General features: G+C 47.2%; 1 protein-coding gene across 1 annotated transcript in view; it reads left to right on the top strand.

The window, feature by feature from the left end:
* Positions 1–25,773, top strand: part of LOC144111118 (vitellogenin-6-like) — a 49,572-nt gene extending 23,799 nt beyond the window's left edge. Inside the window, exons 11-25 of the mRNA XM_077644261.1 lie at positions 2,510–2,704; positions 3,193–3,410; positions 4,176–4,282; positions 5,184–5,458; positions 7,059–7,179; positions 9,691–9,910; positions 11,294–11,582; positions 13,958–14,167; positions 15,222–15,488; positions 16,934–17,071; positions 17,884–18,120; positions 19,159–19,456; positions 20,638–20,795; positions 22,238–22,474; positions 23,447–25,773. Of these exons, the coding sequence (XP_077500387.1) occupies positions 2,510–2,704; positions 3,193–3,410; positions 4,176–4,282; positions 5,184–5,458; positions 7,059–7,179; positions 9,691–9,910; positions 11,294–11,582; positions 13,958–14,167; positions 15,222–15,488; positions 16,934–17,071; positions 17,884–18,120; positions 19,159–19,456; positions 20,638–20,795; positions 22,238–22,474; positions 23,447–23,605 (3,129 nt within the window). The 3' untranslated portion in view covers positions 23,606–25,773. The remainder of the gene's footprint in view (positions 1–2,509; positions 2,705–3,192; positions 3,411–4,175; positions 4,283–5,183; positions 5,459–7,058; positions 7,180–9,690; positions 9,911–11,293; positions 11,583–13,957; positions 14,168–15,221; positions 15,489–16,933; positions 17,072–17,883; positions 18,121–19,158; positions 19,457–20,637; positions 20,796–22,237; positions 22,475–23,446) is intronic.
* The last annotated feature ends 225 nt before the right edge of the window (positions 25,774–25,998 follow it).

Below are 25,998 nucleotides of genomic sequence, written 5' to 3'. Positions count from 1 at the left end.
CGGAAGAACTAATACTTGCGTGTCGCGGTCGAGGAGATGTCGCGGTAGAATTTACACACCTGGAGGAGTAATACAAGTTCCCTCCTTTTTGTGGTACTTAAGTGCTGCCATCTATCGACAGAAAAAGTTCAAATTTGAGTTGCTTCGTAGCTGGTGAGCCCACTTAAAAAAGAATGTTTTCGTGGCAGAAGAAATGCACATTCGCCTAACACGTTTTAAAACAGTGGTTTCAGGAAACTCCAGAAAAGGTCGCCGATAAAACGGTACAGGGAACAAATACTCTGTAAGTGCCTGAGTCATCTGCCTTCTGGAGAGGCTACACAGGTAGTCTAAAGAAAAGTGCACAGTGAGGAAATTGAAGGTGTCGGCAACTTCCTTAAGGAATCCCCCATAAAGGCCCCTCACGAGTGTGTCCCGTCGGTGCGAATAGGAAAGGCAAATGAGCACTTAGACGCCTAATAAGCACGGCTACTAAAAAAGGGTGGTTTGAAGATTTGAAAAAGAAAAAAAACGCGAGACAAGCTGATGCACGAATAAGTGAGCAAAGCCGATTGCACCAGACTCTAGAGAAAGAAATAGGTTATCACGACGCATGGGTTCCCATTTGGAACGCCATACGAATGTAGCAAATATTCTGTGCATGACCTGCACTTTCTTCCTCGCTCAGTGGAGAACCTGCAACACATAGGCAATTTTTGCAAATAAAGAAATATTGCAGACTTGAGCCCGAGCAAACACTGATAGTTCCCTACCCATCCAAGCCTGGGTTTATCGCCTCATTGAGACTATCTGTGAATCCCAGTAGGCGCCACTGTTGGGTCCGCAGTCCCAGCTTATGCCACCATAATGACTTCACGTTGTACCCCAATGGCCCAACCAAAACCCCTTGGATTTATCTAGGTTAAAAGCCGCGCCTGATACATCGCAAAACTGTTCAGTCCAATGCAATGCCTCAAGAACACTTTTTTTGTAAGAACAAAAAATGGCGACATCATCTGAAAAGGCTAAAATATTAATTACACACTGCGCCAGGGAGAAAACTCGGATAGATGTGCAGTTAATAATACTGAGGCAAACGGGCTCAAAATATACGGCAAACAACAAAGACGATAAGGGGCAGCCTTGACGAACAGATATTTTCAATGGAATTGGTTTGGTTGGCTCTTGGCTAACAATTCGTGGTCGAACCCGACCACGGCGGCTGCGTTTTTATGGAGAAAAAACGCTAAGGCGCCCGTAAGCTGTGCGATGTCGGCGCACGTTAAAGATCCCCAGGTGGTCGAAATTATTCCGGAGTCCTCCACTACGGCACCTTTCTCTTCCTTTCTTCTTTCACTCCCTCCTATATCCCTTTCCTTACGGCGCGGTTCAGGTGTCCAACGATGTATGAGACATATATTGCGCCATTTCATTTCCCCAAAAAACAATTATAACAATTAGCCTTGCATGGGACTCCTTATAGCACAGTGTTATGCGCCTAAGCAAAAAATCTCCAATATTTGCATTCTCTAAGACCGCGAACAAAAAATCGTGACGAACTTTATCAAAGGCGTTGGCAAGGTGAGTCTGAATTAGAGCTACTTGTCCGATTTCATCTGATACTGTCTCCACTACTGAACGTGCAATATGAATATGGGTTTGGATGCTGCGGTCTCTGGTGCCCCATACCTGATGCGTGCATATTAAGTGAGAGACAACTAGCTGCAGATGATTGCAAAGAATCTTCGCAAAAAGTTTGTAATCTACATTACAGAGGGAAATTGGACGATATCCCTCAACTGCTTTCAGCCTATTTGAATCTGTGCTTTTTGGAATTAATAACGTATGCCCAGAATAGAAAGTGGGGGGGGGGGGGGGGGGCAAAAAGCCAACATCGTAAGAAGCCTGGAAAACGTCCATCAAGACAAGCGCTAGGCAAGTAGAAAATGTTTTAATGGAACGCACTAGATGGCATTACTAGCGAGCTCTATGCTATCGCGGCAGCCTATAGCGCCTCGTGTTAAACTGCACCACACTTACGCGCTGTGCACACAGTATCGTCGTCTTCAACAGCTTCCATCTTCGGAGTGAAGAGATCATATCAGCTTAACATCGACCAGAGCTTAACCTGAGTCTGATATCGTTGCCTGTCGTGCCGACGACTCAGCAAAGCAAAACCATCAGTCAATCAGGCTAGGCATATGCTTAGCACGTCTGCTTGGTTTAGCTACATTAAAACCCTACCACTTTTTCACTTGCACGTGTTATACCGCGCGCGAGCGTGGGTGCGTCGTGCATTGTGTGCATTGTGAATGTGTACTGTGTTGAAATATATAAGTCCTCGCTTGTGTGAGCCTTCGCGCGGACGGGGTTCAACAGACGACATGCCTTATTTGACACACAGGAAGGTGAAACATCAGAGATCGTTTGCATTTTTCTTTTTCTTACACGCCGCGTTCGGAAGGAGGCTGTAACAAAAGAATTGTCTAGGCGTACGCGAGGATTTCTGAGCGCGTACTTCTCGCCGCAGTACTCTGTGACGCCTGAGGACGTGCGAAGCAGATCCGAACAGCGGGTCACATACTACATCAACGCAGCCGGCAACCTGGCTACCTCAGCGGCTGTGCGATACCTGCAACGTTTCGCCCACCACCTGCAACCCATCACGCGGCGGACGGCAGCCCTGTGGGCTCTGACCCGTACCGCGCCCATGAACGGCCCTCTGGTGAGTGTTCATCCTCACGCCCTCCCTCCCGTCCCCCCTCTTTTTCTCGTCGAAATTCATCCGACGACTTCCTCTAGACCATTTCTCTCTCACTTCCTCTTCACGCTTCCTCTTCCCTCTCTTCCCTCACGGCGCGGTTGATGTGTCTACTGAGAAGGGGTCATCTCCGGGGTCAACCTCGGGGTCATCTACGCATGCGCTGGCAGCTCGCCGCGAACCACGAATCATGCTATGCCAAAACTCTCGTAATGCTACCACTGTCTCTTGCACTGCCTCTTATGAGCAGTAGTTGGGGCTACTGATGAGTCGCTCGTAATGGAAACGGGCACAGCTGGGCCTCCGGGAAAGAGATATAAGGAGTAACACCGGTTAGCCAGGTGCCGACCACCAGCTCTTCGATACAAAGCGTGCGCTACTAACCGTCTCTGTCTCCGTAACGATATTGAAACCTGCCTACTGTCACCTGAAAGGAACTGTGTCTGCCACAGGTGCGATCGATCGCACTGCCCATCTATGAGAACACGAGCGAGCCGATGGTCGTCCGAGCGGCGGCCTTCATCAACATCCTGCTGACCGACCCGGACCTGTTCGTGCTGCGCCACATCGCGCGCAGCCTCATCGACGACCCCAGCGACCAGCTGGCTTACTTCGTGAGCAGCACCCTTCGAGGAGTACTCGAATCCAAGTTCCCCTGTTCGCGCGCCATGTGAGCACAGTACCTTGATTGCAGACACCTTGATAACCATTATGTCGTACAACTCACGGGGCCAGTAACCAGAGCAGTTCATATATCATGCAGTGTAGTTGCACTTGGGGCCGCGGTGAACCTGTAAAGCACTGCCTCAACATATGGAGACTACAGGACCGTGGGGCCACAGATACTCAAGGATTATTTGAGTCTTTCTCATTAGATTGACCAACCATTGGCTATAACCTCTCTCTCCTGATCCATTTAAATCCTCCCCCGAGTGTATAAAGCAGCCGACGACACATTACACCTGCTCATCTTACCGACATTTCTAGAATGACAGATCAGTTGCAAAAGAAGGAAAGTGTAGCAGAAGTAGGTAGTCACGGAGGTATCACACCACGCAACAAAACACACCACACCATGCACGCCACACTGCACTTCCCCGCAGTACACCACATCACACCACGACACAAGTACAATACAGCACAACACAACAGAACAAAACACAGCGCAACACTGTACTTTAGTTTCCATTAAAACTCTTTTTTGGTGTGCTGCAAGCGGCTTGATGAGTTCAGGAAATTCGCTGGAAAGGTTGTCCACAGCTGGTGAAGGACAAGAAAAAGTGAAGATAACTGAGAGATTCCTTTGATCTTCAGTGTTCGTAGTTTCGTTTATGATGCAGATAATTTGGTTGTGCTGACTAACAAAGTAGTGTATAACGCTAACGAAATACGTGGGATGATTAACACGCTATACGCTCATTATTTCACGCTGCAGGGCGGAGAAGCTGCGCTATGTGCTTCCTCTTTGGGACAACGTGAGCAGACTCAACAAACCAGTGGACATCACAAAGTCAGCTACGTATATAACTTCGGGATACAGCCGTAAGTTACGCACAAAACGCATAATTCATGTTCTTGACCGTTGGCAGTCGAAGTCAAAGGTGACAAAATTAAAATTTCGGAGTCCATAAGGGTGCCTTGTTCATAATGCAACGGAGAAGTTGTAGTCTGGACTTAATTTCAGAAGATGTGGCTTTGTGCCGGTGCGTCAGTGTTTGGCATGCTTCCGTCTGCCCGAATGATAGTCCAGTGCATTTAGAAACCTTGAAGATAGAGCATATTTCAATTAGGGAGTAACTACTCATTAGCATCCCCATGAGCGCAGCCCTATGGCCACAAAGGAAAGCTTACGTCTTCCTCAGAAGATTCAAAGTATAAAAACTTTGCAGTTGTCCGAATGATAGAGTAGGGTGTCGCCTGCATGCTCAGTGCCTCGGGAAGAAGGTGTGTTGTAACATTTCTCTCCATATACTTCAACAGTGACGTCATCTCATGCGATGCAATGGTTCTGATGATGAACATGCCCCACAAAAGCGTTCGGCTTTCGGAAACTTTCACTGCTACTTATGAGTTCAGGTTGCCTTAAACCTCTGCGCCATTGAGCTTTGAGAGGAAGCATTTTAGTGCATCCTCTGTAAAAGAAATCGCGTATCTGCTAAACTGGCATTGGATGTAAGAAATAAATGTCACAAGATTGCTGTTTATCATTCCAAGGCACTTTAAAAAGGAGCTTTTTCATAAAGGTCACTTTAAGAGACTGCCCTAAATAATCGTAGTAAAAAGATGGAAGTGCGTGATGTGCTGCCTTCGATTCTTAAAAAAATGCTGTCCTCTAATGCGTGACTACTTGGTATTGAAGTCTTTCCCCGTTTGCACAACTTTCTCAGCAATACCGCAGCTGTCTTCCCATCGGATGTTATACCTGACGTGTCCTGCTTCGCAGATCAGTACGATGCTGGCAGCCAGACCATCGTGTCCATCATCCGCTCTGAAGATAGCTTCCTGCCCCACAACATCTACGCGAGCAGCCAGGTTTATGGCGCGGGTAACGTGTACGAGGTGTTTGCCCTGACTTTCGAGCAGTGGGGCCTCGATCGGCTGGTCAACGCCCTGGTGGGTCCGCGGCCCGGTTCCACCTGGAACCTGTGGAACATTCTCGGAAGGCGTCGTTTTACTCGAGAGGCCTCGGAGACGAACCGCAAGCATATAGAGCAAGCTGTGAGTTCCTCGACACCAACGTTATATTGCTATGGTTTGGAGAGCTGAACACACATTGGTGTTGGAAGATCGTGAGGCTTCTACGCTTAGTTTTTGATACCGATGACAGCCTACTGCACAATATAACCAGGAGCATCCAACCTCGAAGCATTGTGAACGTTGTTCAAAACATAAGGGATTGACCGCAGGCCTTAATGATTAGATTTATAACAGCCTAAAATTTGCTGACGACAGAGCTTCTAAGCAGTGGTCATTGCAGACGTTATCTAAATTGGCATGCAGTGAGGCCGGTTTTCGCTAACTAATCAAACGGACAGGATTTTACCTAAAACATTCCGCAACACATCAGTACTCATTAAGCACAGCCCTCACCACCTAAATCCCCTAGAGCATCAAGGCGAATTCACCACTTCACCCCCAACCCCATGAGCATCTTCAGTTCTTGTAGCCCTAGAGCAGCAGAGTGCTAAAGTTGAAGTCGTGAGGCTGCAGAAAATAAGCTGACACTTACTCGGGTAATTGCCACGATCTCAAGCAAGAAGTGGACACAAAACGGTCTCTAGGATTCTGACCTACCATTTAATGGGGACGAACAGCCGTAGAAAACAGATGCGAGGAGTCCCGTCATCCTTTGAAAGTTGTAAGGGCGGCCTTGAGCATTTGACATCATTCAGTCATCTGCTTATGGGCACGAGATGACGTTTCACTCATCGGAAACCGTTCGGAAGAGGAGATCAAAGACGACGCACAGTGAGCTGGCCACACTGTTCAGCCGACTGAAGGCTGTGCAGCGATAGAGCTAGGGAATACTTGGCGTACTTTCTGGATCAACAAAAAAAGAAAACAGCAGTAAATGATACAATAGCGTTAGCGTTGGTGGTGCCATTAAAATATAGGTGGAATTAGCCTGCACCATTTATATCGGCGATGTAGCTTTCTGTTCGCCGCAGCGGTGGTCTAGGGGTTTGAGCATCCGCCTCGCATGCGCCGCCGGGTACCCACCGGTTGTACAATGGGTACAAGCTTTTCCCTGCCTGGTGCTCGACTTCTTCAGGCTTAAATGCTTGGAAAATGGGTCTTTGACCCCACCTTGAATAAAAAAAAAAACCTTGTGCCTTGGCGCTCTTTGGCCACAGATGCCTTGCACCCGAAAAATTCATCATCAACTTTCTATTTGCATCCTGGTGTCAAATTTTGTCAATCCCGGGAAAGCACTACCTTCTAAATTTTTTAGGAAGTTCAGTATATTCATAAGCGCTGCTATAGTTTGAAGTGTTTACGGAAAATCTCTCAGGCCGCGGCGACGGTAAGTTTCAGCAGATAAATAATTTTCACTGAAATCTAATATGACAGCTGAAGTTGAGCTCCCTGTTATACCTGATAAAACGAGCCTTCTCTAACCCTCGAACCCATTAATGCGGCTATTGATTAACCGACGATTTCCACACTTCTATACAAAGTCTAAGCTCTCCCTCGTTGCCTGAGGTGCTTTCACAGTACATGTTCTCGATGAGACAACTGAAATCAATGAGAACTACCTTAGTGTGCAGGCTTTGAAATGGTACTCCAGTTCATAGGGGCTATCTTCTTTCCTGCGCAGCTTCCCATTACCGACCGCAACTACGAGCCTCTTTACGGACGACTGAACCTGCAGCTGTTTGGGCACTCTGTGAAGCTATTGCAGTTTGACGAGTCCGTACTCGCGGCAGTCCAATCTAATGGTGAGCAAGACCGCTGGCAATCATGCACAGCACGGGTGCTTTACAAACTAGAACAAGCTTTTTTTTTTCACTACGCATCTGGGTAGCTGGCACCTCACCTCCCTCGAAGCAACATGCGAGTTCTAACTAAAGGCTGAAAAGCAGGTATTAGGTAGTCGGGGCCTATAGTTATTTGTGTCACGGCTCTGCCACTAAGAGGAAGTAGAATGAAATGAGAATTTCGCACACCTTTCATGCCCAATGTTTCGAAAAGGCAGCGTTCCTTCATCCTCAGCCCACATACTCTCGACGCTACAGCACCGCCTGCAAATACATCAAGGTCAGTGGAAATGTGATGTGGGGGGTCGACTTACATTCGAGTCGACTTACAATCGTGTAAATACCGTACATTGATATGGTTACTCAAGGTGGCCTGTTACCTTTTTACAAATACCTGCGCAACATTACCGTATAAACGCGTGTAAGGGCCGCACTTTTTTCCAGATATGAGGGCCAATTTTCGGGGTATGCAATGCACTAAATTTTTCTTAAAGTGAAAACACACCAATCAGAGAATGAGCGGCATTTAATCTACGTTTAGTCGTCACTCAAGGAGTATTCTGACTCCGTGCTGGTGCTGTGCTGTGGTGCACGCTCATCCCACAAGAAGTCGCCCAGCATGTCCGCTGCAAACGCGTAGCCGTTGTTGCGCGCTTCCATCATTTTGCAGAGCAGCTCTCCTTCTATTTCGGGTAACTTGCATGGCTTGCCTCGGAAAGCGCGCTTTTTGCAGCTTGTGCTCCTCAATGCATTCTTTTAGTTGCACCACCGTCGGAAGCACTTCTCGGCCCCGTCAATTTTGCTGCCCGTCGCACGCTTGCCGTGTTCGACAGCAAACTCCCAGCCGTGTAGCTATTAAGGTGCTTGCCCGTTGTGCTAAAATTTTACTGCAACGCCCGCTGGCAGCACACGAAAGCCACAACTACGGTCAACGAACACGCTACCAGAACTCCCGTACCTTTGAAAGCCACAAAAGGCTGGAGCTGGTGAAACTGATGTCGATCTGGAGAGCGGGATCTCGCGGCGGCGGGAAAAGTTGATGTGATGATGAGCCGCGCCTCCGGCGCTATCCGCGGGCAGCACCTGGAAGCTCCTGTGCATATGCGTCGCCTCCGTGATCAAGCGCACCTTTGTTCGCAGCCGGAGCTGATCTCGGAGGCCTCGGCGCATGAATTTCGGACAGTTCGGGTGTGGCCCTTACAGGGATATTATATATTTTAATGTTTACTTCGAGAAAACAGGGTGCGGCCTATACACGGGCGCGGCCTTACAAACGTTTATACAGTATATGGGTCCTAGGCCATCAGGGCATCCCCGGAAATGAGCGAGTTCATGAGTGTGCCCGCTATGGTAGCGCCCAGGCGCAATTAGATGACCTCTCCAACCTACAACCATACTAGCACACCCAAAATCAGCCCCTCGACTACCGCACCGTCATATATGTACATCGCTACCGGCAAAGCCGCATCATATCCCTCTTCCGCTCTCCGCACTAGACCACTTACAAAGAACACACTGGAGAAAACTTTAAACCAGCTCATTCCCATCCCCTTAGTTTTTCCCTATGTACCGTACCACATGCGAAGCCAGTATCCCCACACTCTATCACTACATCGGGGAACGCCCCCATCCAATGTGTGTCGCACCCTTGCCCTGACCCCGTGGGAGGCCATCCTTCCGGCCGCACGAGCCGGTGAACAGCGCCAGTTGGTCGACGGGACGAGGCTGCTGGGAAGGCCTGAGGCCTCTTGGACCAAGGAGCCTACCGTGGATAGTTTTTAACTTTTCCATTCAATAAAGTTCATTCTCTCTCTCTTTCCATATACACGAATAGCCCAATAGCGTTTTAGGACGAACTGAAGCTGATCGATCGTTTTGGCAGAGAAACTACGGTCTTGACGGGACAGTTTCTTTTCGCACGGATCTGAAAGGCAAAGTTACACTGCCATCCACCTAGTCTAAGTGTTCACGAAATGCCTTCTGGTATTGTCGTCACAAGTTTCAATCGAGTGACGGGGGAAAAAAAGTTCTGTTGGTAAATCCCATTTTTCTTAGAAATAAATGCGTTTTTTTCTGCCAAATAAACATCACCATAACCAGAAGGACCATACGGTAAAGTTTTAGTAAAAACAAGAGCTGTATGGAGTTGTGCTAAAGTCCAATTTAGAACGTTCAGGTTTCTATTGCAAACCTCCTAGCCTAAAAACGGTTTGGCAACTTCTTGACAACCTCTAAAGGGATTATAATGGAACCTGGGTGGTCTTCTATACTAATGAAAGCTGAGATTTCCTTCCCTTATTTTCCTTACCCTCCCCATTTTTCCTCATGTGCTTAGCTTCCCTCAGATCGAATAAATGAACGAAGGACCTCAGCGGAGCAAGCGCTCTTTTTCATGGTGCTTTAGTTGTTGTTATTGTTGGCCTCTATAGGCCTCCAGTAAAGGTTTTCCTCCCCACCTCCTCATCGTAACAGCACCTTCTACAGCTTCACTGGCTGACGTGTGGGGAGAGGAGGTCCACTCAAAGCACTTCCACCTGGTTGAAGATCTCATCGTGCTGGTGCCAACGGAAGTGGGCTTCCCGACGTACTTCGACGTCAAGACAGCCGAATTCACCTACGGCAACAGGGCCAAGCTGGACTTCGAACACACCGAGGACGGAAAGTTCGTGGTGGACTTCAAGCGCCACTTCGTGTGAGTTTCTCACACCCATTCGCAAAACGCTGAATATAAAGTCCATGCGTTGCAAGCTTGCACCCAAGTTAGCAGTCCAGCGCTGGCGCACTTTACGCATATCAATATCACATGAGATTTCAGTCGCTAACGTAAAGATCATTTTTCGGTATTCATTCGAATCTTGAATTTACAGCTGTTCGCTGAAGCCAACGCCGTGGGCTTTAGCCAATGACAAAATTAGAGAAATTAAAAAAATGGAATGGGCTTTGGAATGAACTGTTATACTTACACCGACCTTGATGTCAAATCGATGTAAGCAGCAATGAGCGCGCGAATTAGTTGTAACTAGATTTTGATACTTTACAGCAATGCAAGCAAATACGAATGCAGACCATGCTAATGCCACAAAATACATATGCGCATCTGCAAATGCCGTCGCAGCAACACAATCGTGGAAGTTTCTTGTGTCCCATTTCGTGGTATATTCTGTTTCCTTGATAAAGCTTATTAGAGGTGTCCTGCAGTAGACTTTGTTAGGCTGATTATGATGATGTATACCTTCATTTCGGCTATTTTCTCTATTTTATAAGACAGCAGCGGCAAAGCCACAAACGCAGCAGCAATTCTTGCTGCACTTGGGCTTGTATGCGTTTTTGTTGTACGCCGGATGCCCGAGTTGTACACAGAGCTTTTTCTCGTTCTGAAGTGTTGGAAACTTGACAAATTTAATTAAAAATATTAAATTTAGCGCATCTTTAATTTCTGCAAAAATTAGTCGAATGTCTACTGTAATGCAGTTCACGAGGATCCTCTGCTTCCTTACGGTCGTGAACTTTGCAAACTTATTCTTGCTCTTATTGTTTTCGCCCAGCTGCAGTGGCCCAGATGCACCCTGTCGTGATGTTGGGAAACAAAATAAATTTACTCGATAAATATTATTCGTTTGACTTATGGGGTTTAACGTCCCAAAGGTAGTAACGATATGAGGGACGCCGTAGTGGAGGGCTCCGGTAATTTCGACCCCCTGGGTTTTTTAAATATGCACTGACATCGTACAGTACACGGGTCACTAGCACTTCACCTTCATCGAAATGCGATCGCCGCGGCCGTGATCAGACCCGCGTCTTTCAGGTCAGTAGCCGAGCACCATAGCCACTGAGCCACCGCAGCGGCTTACGATAAATAATGCTGTAAGAGAAAATAGGAATATAAGTATATGTGGTCTTAAAACAAAAAAAATTCACCGCTCCACCTTAACGCTTTTCTTCCTTTTTTTAATTTTTATAAGCGTACGTGCTGTCTTTTCCAGTGCACTAAGTGGGCTCATATTTTGTTCCTCCTTAATTCACCTATCCACCTGTTCTCCGGCACCCGTCTTGTGCATTATGCCAATGCACGCAGACACGAGAGCCGATCGTCAAAGGTGCTGGGCGTAGCGCTGACCTTCAGCCGGATGTCGCTGGGCTCGGGCTACGACTCGCGCCAGCTCCTGTCAGTGCCACTGGAGCTGCAGATCACCATGGACCTTGCGCAGCGCAAGCTGAACATCAAGCGGCCCGTGTCTCTGCCCATAGACGTGTTCAGCTACCACTTCGTGCCGTACAGCTTCCAGCTGCCCTACGACCGGAGCTCCATCGACGGGCCTAGGTCTCCCGGGTACCCCCTCTACGGCGGCGACGACCTCTACCGGGTTAGTCAGCGGCCCCCGCACAAGGCAGTGCTCAGACCACTTTTCTTTCTTCACGCTGCGACTCCCATACCTTATATCTATGGCCGGCAGCTCAAAGCCTCCAGCGCACTGTAACTGCACTTAGCCTTATTCTTATTAACGCCTAAACATTTAGCTTAGAATATCAGTTTTTTACAAACATTATTCACCGCAGTCACCACTAATGATCGCTGCATTGCACTTTAACCCAGCTATTCTATTTATCAGCTTTTTTTTCTTGTCCATCGAGATTATCGCACATTCGATATTTCTTCAAGTTGTGGCAAATGGAAAGATATGCCTGAATGACCGTTAACGTGACCAAGGCGCAGTTCATAAGAATGTAATCAATGGACACATGAGAATCTTTCAGAGAAACTGTTGCAACCAACCATATTCCAAGCACTAATACCCAGGAATTCGGGACAAGGGCAATTTTCGAAGTGAAATTGTTTAGGAACATAACTTTTTCACATACAGTAAGATTCCACTATAACAGTCAATATATCTGCAGCTCGTCCCTCAGGAGGCGTGTAGTTTTTTCCTACTAACGTTTTTTATACGTTCCTCATTGGTTTTCAATGGCAGCCTTAAATATTCGATGGCAGCAGAATGCAAACCTTAAAAGAAAGATTTCGCTACACATCGGAAGAATGGAGCATTATCTTCAATACTGCCGTAACGGCACCACACACTATTTCACAGTTATGTTGCAATTGAAATTGATGTCCAAGAATCCTGGACCTAATGGCGCAATCTCTGCAAATGAAAGCCAACTGGACAGGTACATCATTTTAGTGTTTACCGAATTTTTCAACAAGGACGCCTGTGTCAGCATGCGATCCTTGCTTTTATAGGGCTGACGCATGTTCCTTTGGGCCAACAAATGGAACTTTAGCTAGTGATAAGTTCTGCTTAGGTCGCGCTCGTTTTTTATAATTAGTGCTTTTTGAGGTCTCTATCGCTTTTTTCGTTTACACGTTTTCTTTTGCGCCGCCTGGCTGTTTAACGAGCCTGTTCACGCATTATAAAAGGGTAGCTGTAAGTCAGGGCTCGCATATGTATCTTGTATTTCGGTGCGTCGTCTTGTCCAGTTCTTGCCTCGCCCTCTGTAGTTACTGCGCTATGCTTTCTGTGTGCCGATGTACCAACACGCCCAAATATATTCCCTCCTGTCTTGTTTGCACTACATTAACCACGCTCAACTACTGACTTGTCCAAAACTATAGCAGATTCTACAATCCTGGGTATGTTACTTCAGGCTGAATTGTTTGTTCGCGTTTCCATATGCAGTTGTACCTCATCATAAAGCAGTTGAAAAGGCCTGGCGATTAATTAGTTTTAATCATAGCCTCGTTATAGTCCGTGTTGATTGAGCTTCCAAGGGTAATCGTAATTTCTTGTTATATCCATTATTTTTTTATACACCGTTTTATTCTAACGAGATCTGATTGTACGTGGCAAATGGTCGTGTAATGTGCACTCCAAAAATAAAACATTCATTATACTCTCAGTTTGTCAACTGAGAGTTTGGACGCAACACACAGCTAAGCAGCTCTCTGGTAAACTACCGCATGCCCTACCTAGCTGCCCTAACACAAACGTCAAATGCAGCTACTTGTAGCTAGGGGAACGATTAATGCTTACTTGAACGCAACGCTGCCGGTATTATCATTCCTGTCTGTTATAAAATGAAATGCGTAATAATGATATAGCAACCATGCGAATTCTTTTTAAACAAAAGTTGCTTGTTTTTGAGACAGTGACAAAAGCTCAGGATCTGCAGCAGCGGCCACCGTACTTCAGGACACTGAGCTATTTTTGTCGGCCTGCTGTTACATTTTACGTCACTATACCATCGAAACAAGATCGCCGCGGCCGCTAGTTAAGCGTATGGTGTCCAATGAAATTAATATTACTATTCTTGACCTCGAAACATGGCAGCTGCATGTATGAGGGAAGTGGAAAGTAACCCTTCGTCTACACTCAAGTCCAAAGACTTTTTGTTCCTCCCTTGAACTTGAAATCAGTCACGTGATTGTGTATTAGTAGCAAAAACTACGAGCGAGTAAATAAATGGCATGCTTCCCCGTTATATCTTGGTAGTAATTACTGTCTGCATGCAGATAAAGCGTTCTCTTTAATATTCATTCGCTTTGTACCTGCGGTGAAACTGCACTAAGAATGGTTTGTGACTGCAAAAAGAATATTCACGGGTTCTTCCCTTTTGTTGAGAACAACACGCTCTCTTTCCTGCTCATGGCTGCGGTGCTGTACTCTGCCGTGTAAGAATCGCGTAATGAAATGATGCTTCTGCAGCCCACTTCCTCTAAGCTCACCCCCTTTCCCGTCTTTAGTTCGATCGGACCTACCTGAACGACACTCTGGGAGTCACCCTGAACGTTCAAGGGCACGTCCTGAAGAAGGACCTGAAGGACAGCTGGCAGGACTTCTTACACAATATGGACTTCGGTGAGAAGCTCCAGTACCTAATCATCAACCCGCAGTGGAGTCCGCGCAGCTTCCGCGTCCAGCTTCTGCCTGCGGAGCACGATGCCACCAATCTGGTGAGTGCTACCGTATTTGTGTTCGGGAACTCTCATTGGACGGCATTCTTTGAGGAACTGGAAGCTCCTTATTGCTGAAATCAATGCAGGCTGTTTTTAACCATTAGCGGGTGAAAGATTGCCTTCACGACTTTCTCCATCGATTATTGGGCAGTGCCATGACATGGAACAAAACAGCGGCAGTGTTTGAGATATTTGATTGTGCATGATAAGATCATTGAAATTCTAAAAAATGCTGCCTAAGGGTAAACGCACGAACGACGTAGACAGAAGGCAGATGATACACAGGACAAGCGCTGCAGTGCTTGTCCTGTGTTTAGCTTGTCCTGGAAATTCACCCAGCCTGCGTCAATTTCCGCGCTGTAGTACAAGATAACCATCAAAAAACAATCGTAAAGGATAAACACAGGCCACAGTCTCTTGACTTAGATCAGTGCCATATTTCAACTTGTTGGCTAGCTTTTCCTCTAAAATGAGCACAGTATTCACCTGTGTTATCCGTACAATGAGGATTGGCCCGAGCCCTGCCAGGGCCACGTACGGCAAAACACATCCTTTTCAACCCGAACCGCAGCCCAGGTAAGTCCGGGACTGTGCAGTGCTGTACAGTGCGCAGACGTCATGGCGGTGTTCGGCAGATTCGCATACAATGACTTCGGAAGAAAGCCTGGTGGCGCCGGTATTTTATGTGGATAATGAAAAACAAAAAAAAATTGACGGGATGTTTGCTGTTGCAGCAATGCAACTTTCCGTGACAGCGGGAGTGGGGCGGAATGCCGCCAGTCGGTGTGTAACGCTTGGTACGAGCAAAGTGTCATTAATTCCTGGCGATGTCATGAATGACGTCACTGTGCCCAGGTAAGAGAGTAATTGATATGCCGGCTAACAAGTGTTGCTCGTTGTGATGACATCATGTATTGCGTCATTCCGTTCTGACCCATGGGCGCCGCGCGTTGCGTCTGATGTGTTACGACGACCACGACACCGCATAAATGGGGAACGTGGCACTAACAGCTCTCGCTGTCAAAATATCCGCCCGTCTATTGGCGTGCAGGTGGAGTTGGACCTGTCGCACCACTTCTACAAGCCGGAGGACACCACGCGGGAGACGTCGTTTGATCTTTCGGACACGCCACCTGAGAGCTCGGAGCGTCCCTACACGCATGCTCTGATTGGCCACTTAGCCTACAAGGGCGGCGCTCGTGAGCGTAATCTCACGTGGGAGTTGCGCTACTCGTTCAGGAAAGACCTGCTCCGGCACAGCCTGCTCTTCTACTACGACAGGCTGCCCTTCTCGCTTTCCGAGCAGAACCACACCAAGGTACGGGCCACAGTCCCCAATTCCCCATTTCCCTCCCTAATCCGGAGATACTGTTGCAAGCCACACCTTTCAGCAAGTAATCGTTGCTTTGAAGGCATGCCGTCTTGGCAGAAAACGCAGTTGTTCTAGGGTCACTGACAAGTGTCATGAGAGAAATTGACGCTCAGGAACGCTACGGCTCCCTCGTTCAGTCTGAAGGTGGCTTCATTGTGAACACTGGAGCCGTAGAGTTCCAAAACTTTCATGTTTCTTCTTACACTGGTCAGTAACCTTCGATCATCTTCACCCTTTCATCAAGTGCTAAGAATAATCCCATATTCGAAATACATTTTCCCCAGCAAGCCACTTTTTCAGTCTGCCCATATTTTACCTTTACATACTATTTGCACGTTAAAAGCAGCACACAATTCATAAAATGCTGCGATCCAATACGACAAGTTGTCGAGATAGTTGGTGGTGATCCATTCTTTTGTTGGCAGCACTTAAAAAACACGGACAGGCTCGCCTGTAACGTCGTCTTCTATGTCTTCTGTCCGTGTTTTTTAAGCGCTGTCAACAAAAGGATGCAATCCAATGACCCGTTTCGCCATATCATCTTTATAACTCGTAGAAGGGACCCTATACAGCGGCAATTAAAAGCCATTTTAACCTACCAATATGCTGCAATACTTACGGGCAAAGGCTGATTGAGTTCAAGATACGGTTTTCCTAATGATGTCAAAATAAAAAGCAATTTTTCACAATCCCTCAAAATGTCCTTCCTGAGTCTATAAATTTGTGGACGGTCAGGAGTGTAAATTTCGCGCTGTAATGACTTTGTAAATTCTTTTCGTGTTAAGATTATTATGTACACGCATCGTCCGCATGAACAAACGTATATACGGAAATATTGCTACGATGTCAGTGTACGTAAAAGAATACCAGGTGGTCGAAATTTCCGGAGCCCTTCACTACGGTGTTCCTCAAAGCTTGAGTCGCTTTGGGACATTAAACCTCCATAAACCTTAAACCAAATATTGCTAATGAAATTAAAGCGCCAAGAGTATGTAGTGATTTTATTATTTTTAATTTCTTTATGTGAGAAGTGTTCTCTCCACCTGCTGCATTAGCAAGGTAGCTTTGTGATGGGCCTGACACTAGCCTTGGCTATGGGTACAGTACCTCTGTGGATAGTTTGTACTTATTTCAGTTTTCAAATAAAAAAAAGATAACAACTGCCGGTACCTCTGTTGAGGGTAGACACTGTCCTAGTTCTCCTTCAATTATATCTGCGCATACTCCTGTGTTCACTCCTATAGAATTACGTGCTGTAGGTTAGGGGAAAAAACAAGATTTAATGAAGTCCAGATGAATTAAAACCTGCCTTGTTCATTCTCACAGCCCACTATTGTAAACCCCAATGCGTATTTGCTGAACGTGACAGAGGTCTCCAAAACTGCTTTCAGGTATGCCTCATTGCGTCCGCCAAGTTCCCGAAGATTGATCACACAAAGCTGGGCCAACTCGCAGCGTTCCATCGAGAAAACGAGGTGCAGGCGTACATGAAACTGTACTACGGCAGTGAGTGCAACGATGACTCAGTGGTGAGGAATCTTATTGCCATTTCGAAGGGCGAGTTTTCCAAACACATTCCAGCTGGCCGTCGTAAAACGAATCCATCTTGTGAACATGTCTGTTTCATGAATTCAACCTCAGTTTCCTGCTACCTGAGCTCGTAACTTAATGACGTTACCGCCACTGATTGGTGCACATCACCCTGTGCAAGGATGGTAGAAGTAGGAGGAAGTTCAGGCATTTGTACTCTATTCTTAGGTTCTGTACTCGTGCGCTTCTGCAGATTGTCATAAGTTCTTGTCACGAAGCGTAAATTTATTACACTTTCTTAGTAATCCTTCATTTTTAAGGTGTCACCTGTCCGTTATAATACACGCCCTGCCTACGAAAGGCAGCACTGTTTTCACGCCTATGAATGACACATCATCTCTTCGTGCCCTTTCGCTAAACCTTCCAAGGCTTCAGCCTTCTTCAGCTCTGCCACAACCTAAATCATCATCCTGCCATACATTCAGTGTTGTGACTGATTCACCGCCTTAGACATCTTCAAAGAAAATGTGAACGTGAATTTGTTGTCGCTTCACGAATGATTATTTAATTTGAAACTTCAGATCGCAATTCAATGCTTATGTTATGTGCTGCATTTACCTTCCATTTGCTGTATTTATGTTTGCTTATACGTTGTGTCTACTATGGAAGGACCACGAAAAAAGTCTGACATTTAATAACACATTAGTGCCTTTTCGTCAGCCTCTTAGTCAGAGCTTATTTGTATTTTCTGTCAACGAAACATTCATTAATTCCCATAAATGTGCCGCGGCTCTTCGGGATACCATCCCAGATCTACTTCAGCGGCAAATACACGCACACTGACGAAGACCTCAAGGAGATGGAAGCCATCGCCTCGGGTGCCACTGGGTCCTCCAAGCGGCCCAGCAAACTGCGCGAGCTATACGCTAAGTGCGCTCAAGACAGGGAACAGGGAATCTTTCTCAGCTACCACTGCATTCACTACCTCTACGTGACCAGCCGCCTCGGGAAGCTCATCCTCAACGTGCAATACAAAACCCCACAACCGGTAAGATTACTCCACCTTGTGTTGCGTGCTCTTCGCGACCAATGCTTACGGTCGGTTTGCAAGCTGCCACCCGCTTCCACCCGCTTCCACCCGCTTCCACCCGCTTCCACCCACTTCCACCCACTTCCGCCCGCTCCCACTCGGTTTTACTCGTGGCGTTCGTACAGGAAACAACCGTAAGAGTATGCCTCCAGGTTGAAGCACAAAGCGGGCAGGGAAATTGAGAGCCCGATCATACAGAAGAATATCCTTGACGTTAAGTCAAAACGCAAGTATACGAGTCACAAAGAAGAGCGCTGCATACCCGCCAATGCTTTTAGTTATCTATACGTAAAACGAGCCCGAAAAAAAAACCTGCCATAACTTTTAAGAATGCAACTAAGGTAGTACAGGCGTGCTATTTTATGTACTCGGGATATCAGCAAAAACGTACTGCCCTTGTATTTCGCGGACCTAGAAGTCAATCTTTTATTTGAGGCTTTGGTGACGAACGGTGACGGCTTTAACGAATTTTAATTAATGGGAGGTCGCTTCGGCGCAAACGATCCCCGGCAGTAATAGCGATAATCCCGCCCGTTAAGGCTTGACGACCTGTCTCTCCCAAAATGTTGAATTACTCTTGGAAAGTAGTCAAATTACAGTAGCAATAGCTTTCCTACAAATGACGCCATTACGATTTGCTGCTCACAATGAGTAATTTAATTAGTTTTAAAATTCCTTTTCACTTTATTCACATTCAAAGAAGTGCATTGGCGACAACTCTTACAAGCATTTCAGATTTCTTATTTTATTGCACCATAGTAGCAAGCAAAATGGGCGTCGAAAATTCTGCCCCGCTTTGCAGGCATAAAGAGCGGTGCTGCGTACTTAATAAAAAGATTACATGAATTACTTCTGCTGCAAAATAGCTGCCTCGATCTAATTCAGTACATTACAGAATTACAACAGCATACAACAGTTTTGTAACATTGAAAATTATCGGAAAGAGTAATTAACTTACAGCAATTTGTACCTTTACTATTACCATGTCCGCCCCAGTTTCTTCCGGCTGTGGCGCGGCACTACCTGGCCTACACCCGTAGCCATCCGGGCCGCGGTGGCTTCCTGAGCACCGTGGCCTCGCACATGACGGGGCCGTCGGGCGAGCTGCACGTGGAGTCCCAGGTGCCCGCCCACTGCGGGAGAACCCCGCATGCCGAGGTGGTGGTCACCGGGCCGGATGGCCGCGTGCACCGCTACTACCACGTGCCCACCTACACGCACCTCCTGGAGCCTCGCGTGTTCGTCGCCTTCCGCTACTCGAACATCGCTGAGTACTCGGCCTACTACAGACACCGTGAGTATGTGTGTGTGGCTGTACTGTGTTTTTGCATAGCGAAGACGTACTAGCATAGACGCAAACAGGGTGACCAGACACCAGCTGCGCATGCGCCGTAGCCCGTTCCAGCGCGTGCGGAGGAGGTGCTCGGAAAACTGGTATAAGTCTGCGCTAGGACGTCTCCGCTGTGCAAAAAGCTTCTGTTAACGAGTATATCAGGGACGCATTTGTTCCTTCTCGAACATGATGCATTAGGTCCCAGGGAGGGTGCTTCAAATCGAATCGCGTTGATGCTCGCTATTCCAATTTCTTAACAAGCAATGCCACCTTTAAGCCGCAAGGGGTGAGGGGAGACGGCATGCTTAAAATCGCGGTGCGGAATCTTCAGTTAGTAACAGAAAGAGGTGAGCCAACATAATCACTTGGGACAAATGTTACTCTATTTACAGATCAGAACTACTCAATTTAGAGAGGGCATAACAGAATCCCATTCTAAGCCTCTAATTTTTCTACAAGATCTTGCCAAAAAAACCAAAACTGAATAATTGCTGAACTTCTTAGTTAACCCTTTCTGCCACGAGCATCAGCGCTGGGTAAACTACACGTATTAGATGTTTGAAGCGATTAAAAGCGTTAGTTTAGGTCTGATGCAATTTTTTCTCATGATTTCAATATGAGGCCATCTAAGAATCCCAGTAATCAGGGAAACAACTCTATATAGCGCATTTTATGTCTGCACTGCCTCGCTCGAGTGGAAATAAAGACGAGAACAAATCGAGCTCCAGCATCTTCTGAGAAGCCGACACACCAAATGTGATGCGAGTGGCTTACGTACAGGGATGATTATCTGTGATGCGCTGAACGGATTTCAAGGCGCGCTAATATGAGTTGAGTTGTTTTTCATGCTTAACCTAGTTATGGATTTAATCTTAGTTGGCCCCTCAATAGATTCCTGGTCTCGCCGCTGGAACGTTATTCTTCCGTACGTAGCATTGTTCTAAATAAGTACTCCTTTATAAGACGTAAAAGGCGGCTTGTCGAGCTGCAGGTGGAGATGGCCATTCAAACCCGCACCAAGTCTACTGGCAGTGGCCGCAGCCAAGGACGATCCTCCTGCATCTGACTCTCATTATTACTAACACGCTGACAGCATTGCCGCGCTGTAACTACTGTTGTGCATTTGTGTTTCTCACTTTCAGGGTACTGCGATGTGCACAGCCACAGTGCGAAGACCTTCGACGGGGTGATCGTTCAACTGCCCAGAACAGACTGTTACAAGGTGGTCGCGCGGGACTGTTCCGTGAACAAGCGGTTCGTCGTCTTGGCGAGGGCGGTGCCAAACCCTGCCTTCCCAAAGGTAAAAGCCTGTCCTTCCTTGCGAAAAACTTAATACAGCAAAGCGAGCTGTCGTGACACGGAGGGCTCAATCAGGAACTGACTTCAAGTAATATAATAACCTCTAGAGAACAGGAGCAGGAGGCTCCCATAAGTTGCACGTTTGGGCTGATTTGCTGTCAATTCAATCATATTTTTATGAGAAATGAAGGGTCTTTTTCTACAGCCCTTAGCTGCCGTTGGTTATGGAAGAAAATCGTGACGTTCCCTGAACCGTCAATGACTTCTTGACGCTGGTAAGCAAGTGGCCCAGTAACAACGTGGGACCACTTATTGTAGCAAGGTGTCACGTGCATGACACGCCTCCGCAAAGGAATAGCAAGTCGCAGCGCAACACGCTGACAATAACGGCCAGAATTTTGGTGCTCTCAAAGCGCTTCGCGTGCTAACTTCGTTGATTTACGTGCCCTTGTTCACATTCCTCGAGAGAGCATGTAGTAGCACGACATCACGGACAAGAAGGCCATTTAGAAGTTCAGTTTAGCTGATCCGCAATGTGTGTATTCTCGTTGTATTAAGCACGAATACATGCTTTTCGCGCAGTTATGAGAGAAAAAGTTTTGGCGCGTATTCCCTGAAATGATAATGCGAAATGGGTTCAGCATTCATATTGCCGCGAATATTGGCAGTGTTTGTTCTTTTTTCAAATCTGCCGCCACACTACTCCATCGCTTTATTTGCGACGCAAGACGCGACTAGATTTATCTCGATTGATCGCAGCCAGGCAGAGCTGATTCTACGTTGTTCCGGAATGTTCTAGTAACTTTGCTCGCTTTATCTGGAAAGTTCGCTATCAGCTTTAAATTGAGCACGGCCGACAGCGGCGGGCATTCTGTTCGACGACCGCCGAGCACGCTTGTCGCTTCGCCGCCGCCGAGTGATTCAGGCCATTTTGGGTGCAAGACAGCCCAATAAACTTTTCTTTTAGAAGACCCTTTCGTCCGTCTTCACCGCTGCTTCGACTGCCGTCACCACTACGTGACAATATCAAATGCATTCAAACAATTCAAATACATCAGAGATAAGAAAAAATATACTGCATAAGTACTAGATATGCTAGATAAGTACATGAGCCAGAAGAAAATAAAGAAATCTAACAGCGAAGGCTGTTAAGGGCACGTTTTCCGGTTCTGTGGCTTTGGTGTAACGGCGTCAGCTTGAAGTGACGTGTGCAATGCGCCACGTTGGGGGGTAAAAACCCAGTGACATCCCTGTAAAAGCATAGTAACGTCAGCACAGATGAAGACAAATAATGAATGCATAAACAAGAGCATAGCCACCGCAAAAAGGAGTAGCTGAAACTTGCGTTACACGGCAGAAACTGCGCAGCAATTTTTTTATAGTGCCATAATGTCCTTCCTGTAATGCCAAAACTTCTTTTCTTGCGCGCCTACTCGACTGCAGGCTCTCAAGGTGTTCATACACAACACGGAGGTCGAGATCCTACCAGCTGGTGACGGAGGCCAGGCCGTGGTGAAGGTGGACGGCACTCCCGTGACGTTCAGCGATGACGAAGTCTACGCACACACACTGGACGGTGCAGAACTATTCACCATCTCGACATGGTACGGCCTGTACAATATAGCGTCGAAGTCGTACGGCCTCGACGTCTTTTTCAGCGGCAAGGTACTCTTCGTACAGGTAAGTCCAGCGACACTCACTACAATCAATGGCCGAGGCTTTCGACTAGAATGATTCGGCTGTTTAAACGTCTTGCTTAATCCAGCAATTTCGCACTCAATACACGTCCATGGGCATATCGTAAATTTATAAATACATGTGTGGTATTCATGCCAACCCAAACGGTGCGCTGTTGAGGTTGTGAAAAAACGGCTGGTGACGGGCGGCTCTTCAAGCCTCAAAAGCAGCCAGGGTGTGCCATGGGCGCTGCTCAGTTCGATGAGTAGAAAAAGTGAAGGACAGCCCTTCCAGCAGCAAAAGAACATGGCCACTACCCGAGTGGGGCTGTGCCATCTATGAGGTGCCGTAGAATGTGCGACGCCTATCCTGCAAAAGGAGATGGCTAGTACCCCGAGTGGGGCTATGACATCTATGAACTGGCCTAGCATGTGGTATGCCTGTCCTGCAAAAGGACATGGCCGGTACCTGACTAGTGCTATGCCATTTATGAGGCGACCTGTGATGTGCTATCCTCTCCTGCAAAAGAACATGGCCTGTACCCAAGTAGTGCTATGCCATCTATGAAGCGACCTAGAATGTGCTATGCCTGTCCTGCAAAAGGACGCGGCCAGTACCCGAGTGGGAATATGCAATCTATGAGGTGACCTATAATGTGCTAACCCTGTCCTGCAAAAGGACGTGGCCTGTACCCGAGTGGTGCTATGCCATCTATGAGGCGACCTATAATGTGCTAAGCCTCTCCTGCAAAAGAACATGGCCTGTACCCGAGTAGTGCTATGCCATCTATGAGGCGACCTAGAATGTGCTATGCCTGTCCTGCAAAAGGACGTGGCCAGTACCCGAGTAGGGCTATGCAATTTGTGAGGCGACCTAAAATGTTGTACGCCTGTTCTGCAACTTATTTATGCATTGCGGGACAATGAATGGCTATGACGAATTGGTAGACTATAACTTTTTTTTTTCTGCCGGCAGGTGGCTCCGTTCTACCGAGGCAAGGTGTGCGGCCTGTGCGGAGACTACAACTACGAGCGGCATAATGAACTTGTGGGTCCCAACCTGCACCTGTACGAGGACACGCTGAGCTTCGCCAAGAGCTACGTGGTTCCCTCGGGAGACTGCACGCCACCCTGAGCAAACCCTCGCCCTGCATACGTGCATCGGTCGGGCGGCAGACGCCAAGGAGGGCCTCAGATATCGATCTCGCACTCGCGGCGATTGCTTTGCGACCAACTGTAAAAACTCATCCAGGCAACAGTCGCTGCATTGTTTCATAGTCTTCCTATATTCTAGTGTCTCGCCGGGTTAATCTTGTACAAGGCTAGCAGGATCATTGGGTGCGGTTGGAAATGTAGCTCCACCTGGCTCATGGCAATGGCTGGTTTGTACGGAACTCTCAGAAAAGTTGGCTTGAGGGCGAAGGGAGGGGGCTTCATTTAGTGGTAACCGAATGAAACGATTTTTCTCAGGACGCGCGTATGGTGGCGGCGGTCGACGCCAATCGTTACCGCTGGTAGTCTTTGTCAAAAGTACACAGCCCAAGGGGTTGAATCGTGCAGCGCGGCTCCTCTTGTCACTCAGGAGCCCTAATCTCACTAAGGCGGGAGAAATTTAAGTCCTAAACCCTCGCAAGGTTAGCTATGTCAGATGTTCTAAAGAGCCCAGCTACACGGTTTAGGAGCAAACCCTTTGGGCTGTATATATTTGGCAGAGACTGTACAGTCTTTCTCAAAGCAACCATACTGCATGGTTTGCTTCTCGTTCGTATAGCAGAGCCCTTACGGCTTCCCTGCAGATCGAAGAGGTCTTGGAAGATGAGGACAGGCGTTTTCCTTACAACATATTTAGAGCTTCATGGCTGGCATAAGAGTTTCAATATACCACTAAGAAGCAGACCGTGCAGCATGGTTACTTTTGGCAAAAGCTGTACATCCGAACGATGCGACGAGACTTGGAGGCAGAGCGCGAGCTTCAGCAGTGTTGCCTGGTTGCCGCACCTTCAGTGCGCAGTGAGCTGGCGTTATCAGACAAGTGTAATAGTGCTAGTACCCGTTTTTTTAGATAATAATCAGACGAAGCACGATAAAAGCGATGATGAATTTTTATCTAGTAACGCATTGCATTTTTAATAAAATGTATGGATTTGAGTAACACCGAACAGTGGCGTGTAAATTCATTTCTGGTGTGCTAAGGCTAGAAATGAGCTAGGGACATGCCTTGCTACATCACTCTCTGTTTCACTACTACTACCAAACTTTCACTGAGCAGTTTCAATGTTCAAGTCATGATGAAGAGAGCACCGGCAGCTTCTTCGCTGAAACTGCTCAAGGACAATGAACATCACTCGCAGAATTGATCCGAGGTCGCGCACCCACAAAGCCTTTTGCGTTGCTCGAATCCCGTGAGCCGCTACCGGGAGATGGGCAAAGCTTTCTTCAAGTCCACAACTTCAGCGACGCGGTGTGCGGCAGCGCCTCAGCGGCTCATAGCCCACCACGCGTCGCGTCACCTGCAATTATCGTGTGTGATTAGCGCCTTTTGCGATATTCCAATTTTTTCAGCTTTAATCGCAGAGACAGGAGAGGTCAGCGCGGTTCTTTAGTAGAATAGCTTTTACTTGGAAGAAGGCAATGACAACCCTCGTCTACATCCGACCCCGAGCTCTTGGTGTGCATATCAGGCCAACTGTAGTAAAATGCTACGCGGTCTTTTTTGCTTTCAGAAGACATAACATACACTTTTAAGCCTATAGTGAGGTCTCTCTGTCAACAGTAGGCATCGATCACTTCTGTGATTAGGATTTGGCTGGAGGCTTCTCGAAAATTTTTGGGAATGCGAAAAAGCCAACTTCATTTCGCTGCAATCTTTGAACAGTGAGCGTTAAAATATAAAAAAACTGCATTTTGCCCTGAAAAGCATAAACATTGTGTAAGCGGCATTTAGGAATCTTTTATACGCTATAAATAGCCCACGAGCTAGAAATTTTGCTGAAGGGCTGGGACCTAGCGAGGAGGCTAGTCACCTCGTACCACCACACTTTGCAGCTTAGGACAACGCTCGAAGTTTTTGATTGGTCGCAAAACAGACGCATTGTGTCAGATCAGTATTCAGAAGCGGGACAGTTTGTGCGCTTAACTGGAACGTGGAAAACAGTCGGGATCGGGCTGTAAGTGGAAGCCTGCGGTGGGTTTATTCAGTGAACAAAAACAAGAATGAACCAGCCACTAACGATGGGCCGAAATGATTGATGTAAAGGTGCCGAGTGCGTCAATAAAGGCTTGTTGGCAATCAACGCAAAACTGAACACATTTTTTCTTCATTTTGTTCTGCTAGTTTTCGATGCACCACAAACTGCTAGTGTCTATATTTCCAAGAACCTTTCGCTGCAAGCCTTGTGTCTCTTTGTGAACTGTGTGAATCTCGGTTTCGATTGGAAGGATTCTTAAAATGAGACTATAAACATTAATCAGGTGACATTAATTGCGCGGCGCACCTATGCAGGAAACCATGGCGCGCAACATTACGGC

The sequence above is a fragment of the Amblyomma americanum genome, chromosome 11 (genome assembly GCF_052857255.1).
Source record: "Amblyomma americanum isolate KBUSLIRL-KWMA chromosome 11, ASM5285725v1, whole genome shotgun sequence".
NCBI classification, from domain to species: Eukaryota; Metazoa; Arthropoda; class Arachnida; order Ixodida; family Ixodidae; genus Amblyomma; species Amblyomma americanum.
Note: the sequence above shows the minus strand (reverse complement) of the source record. Positions and strands in the feature narration are given on the sequence as shown.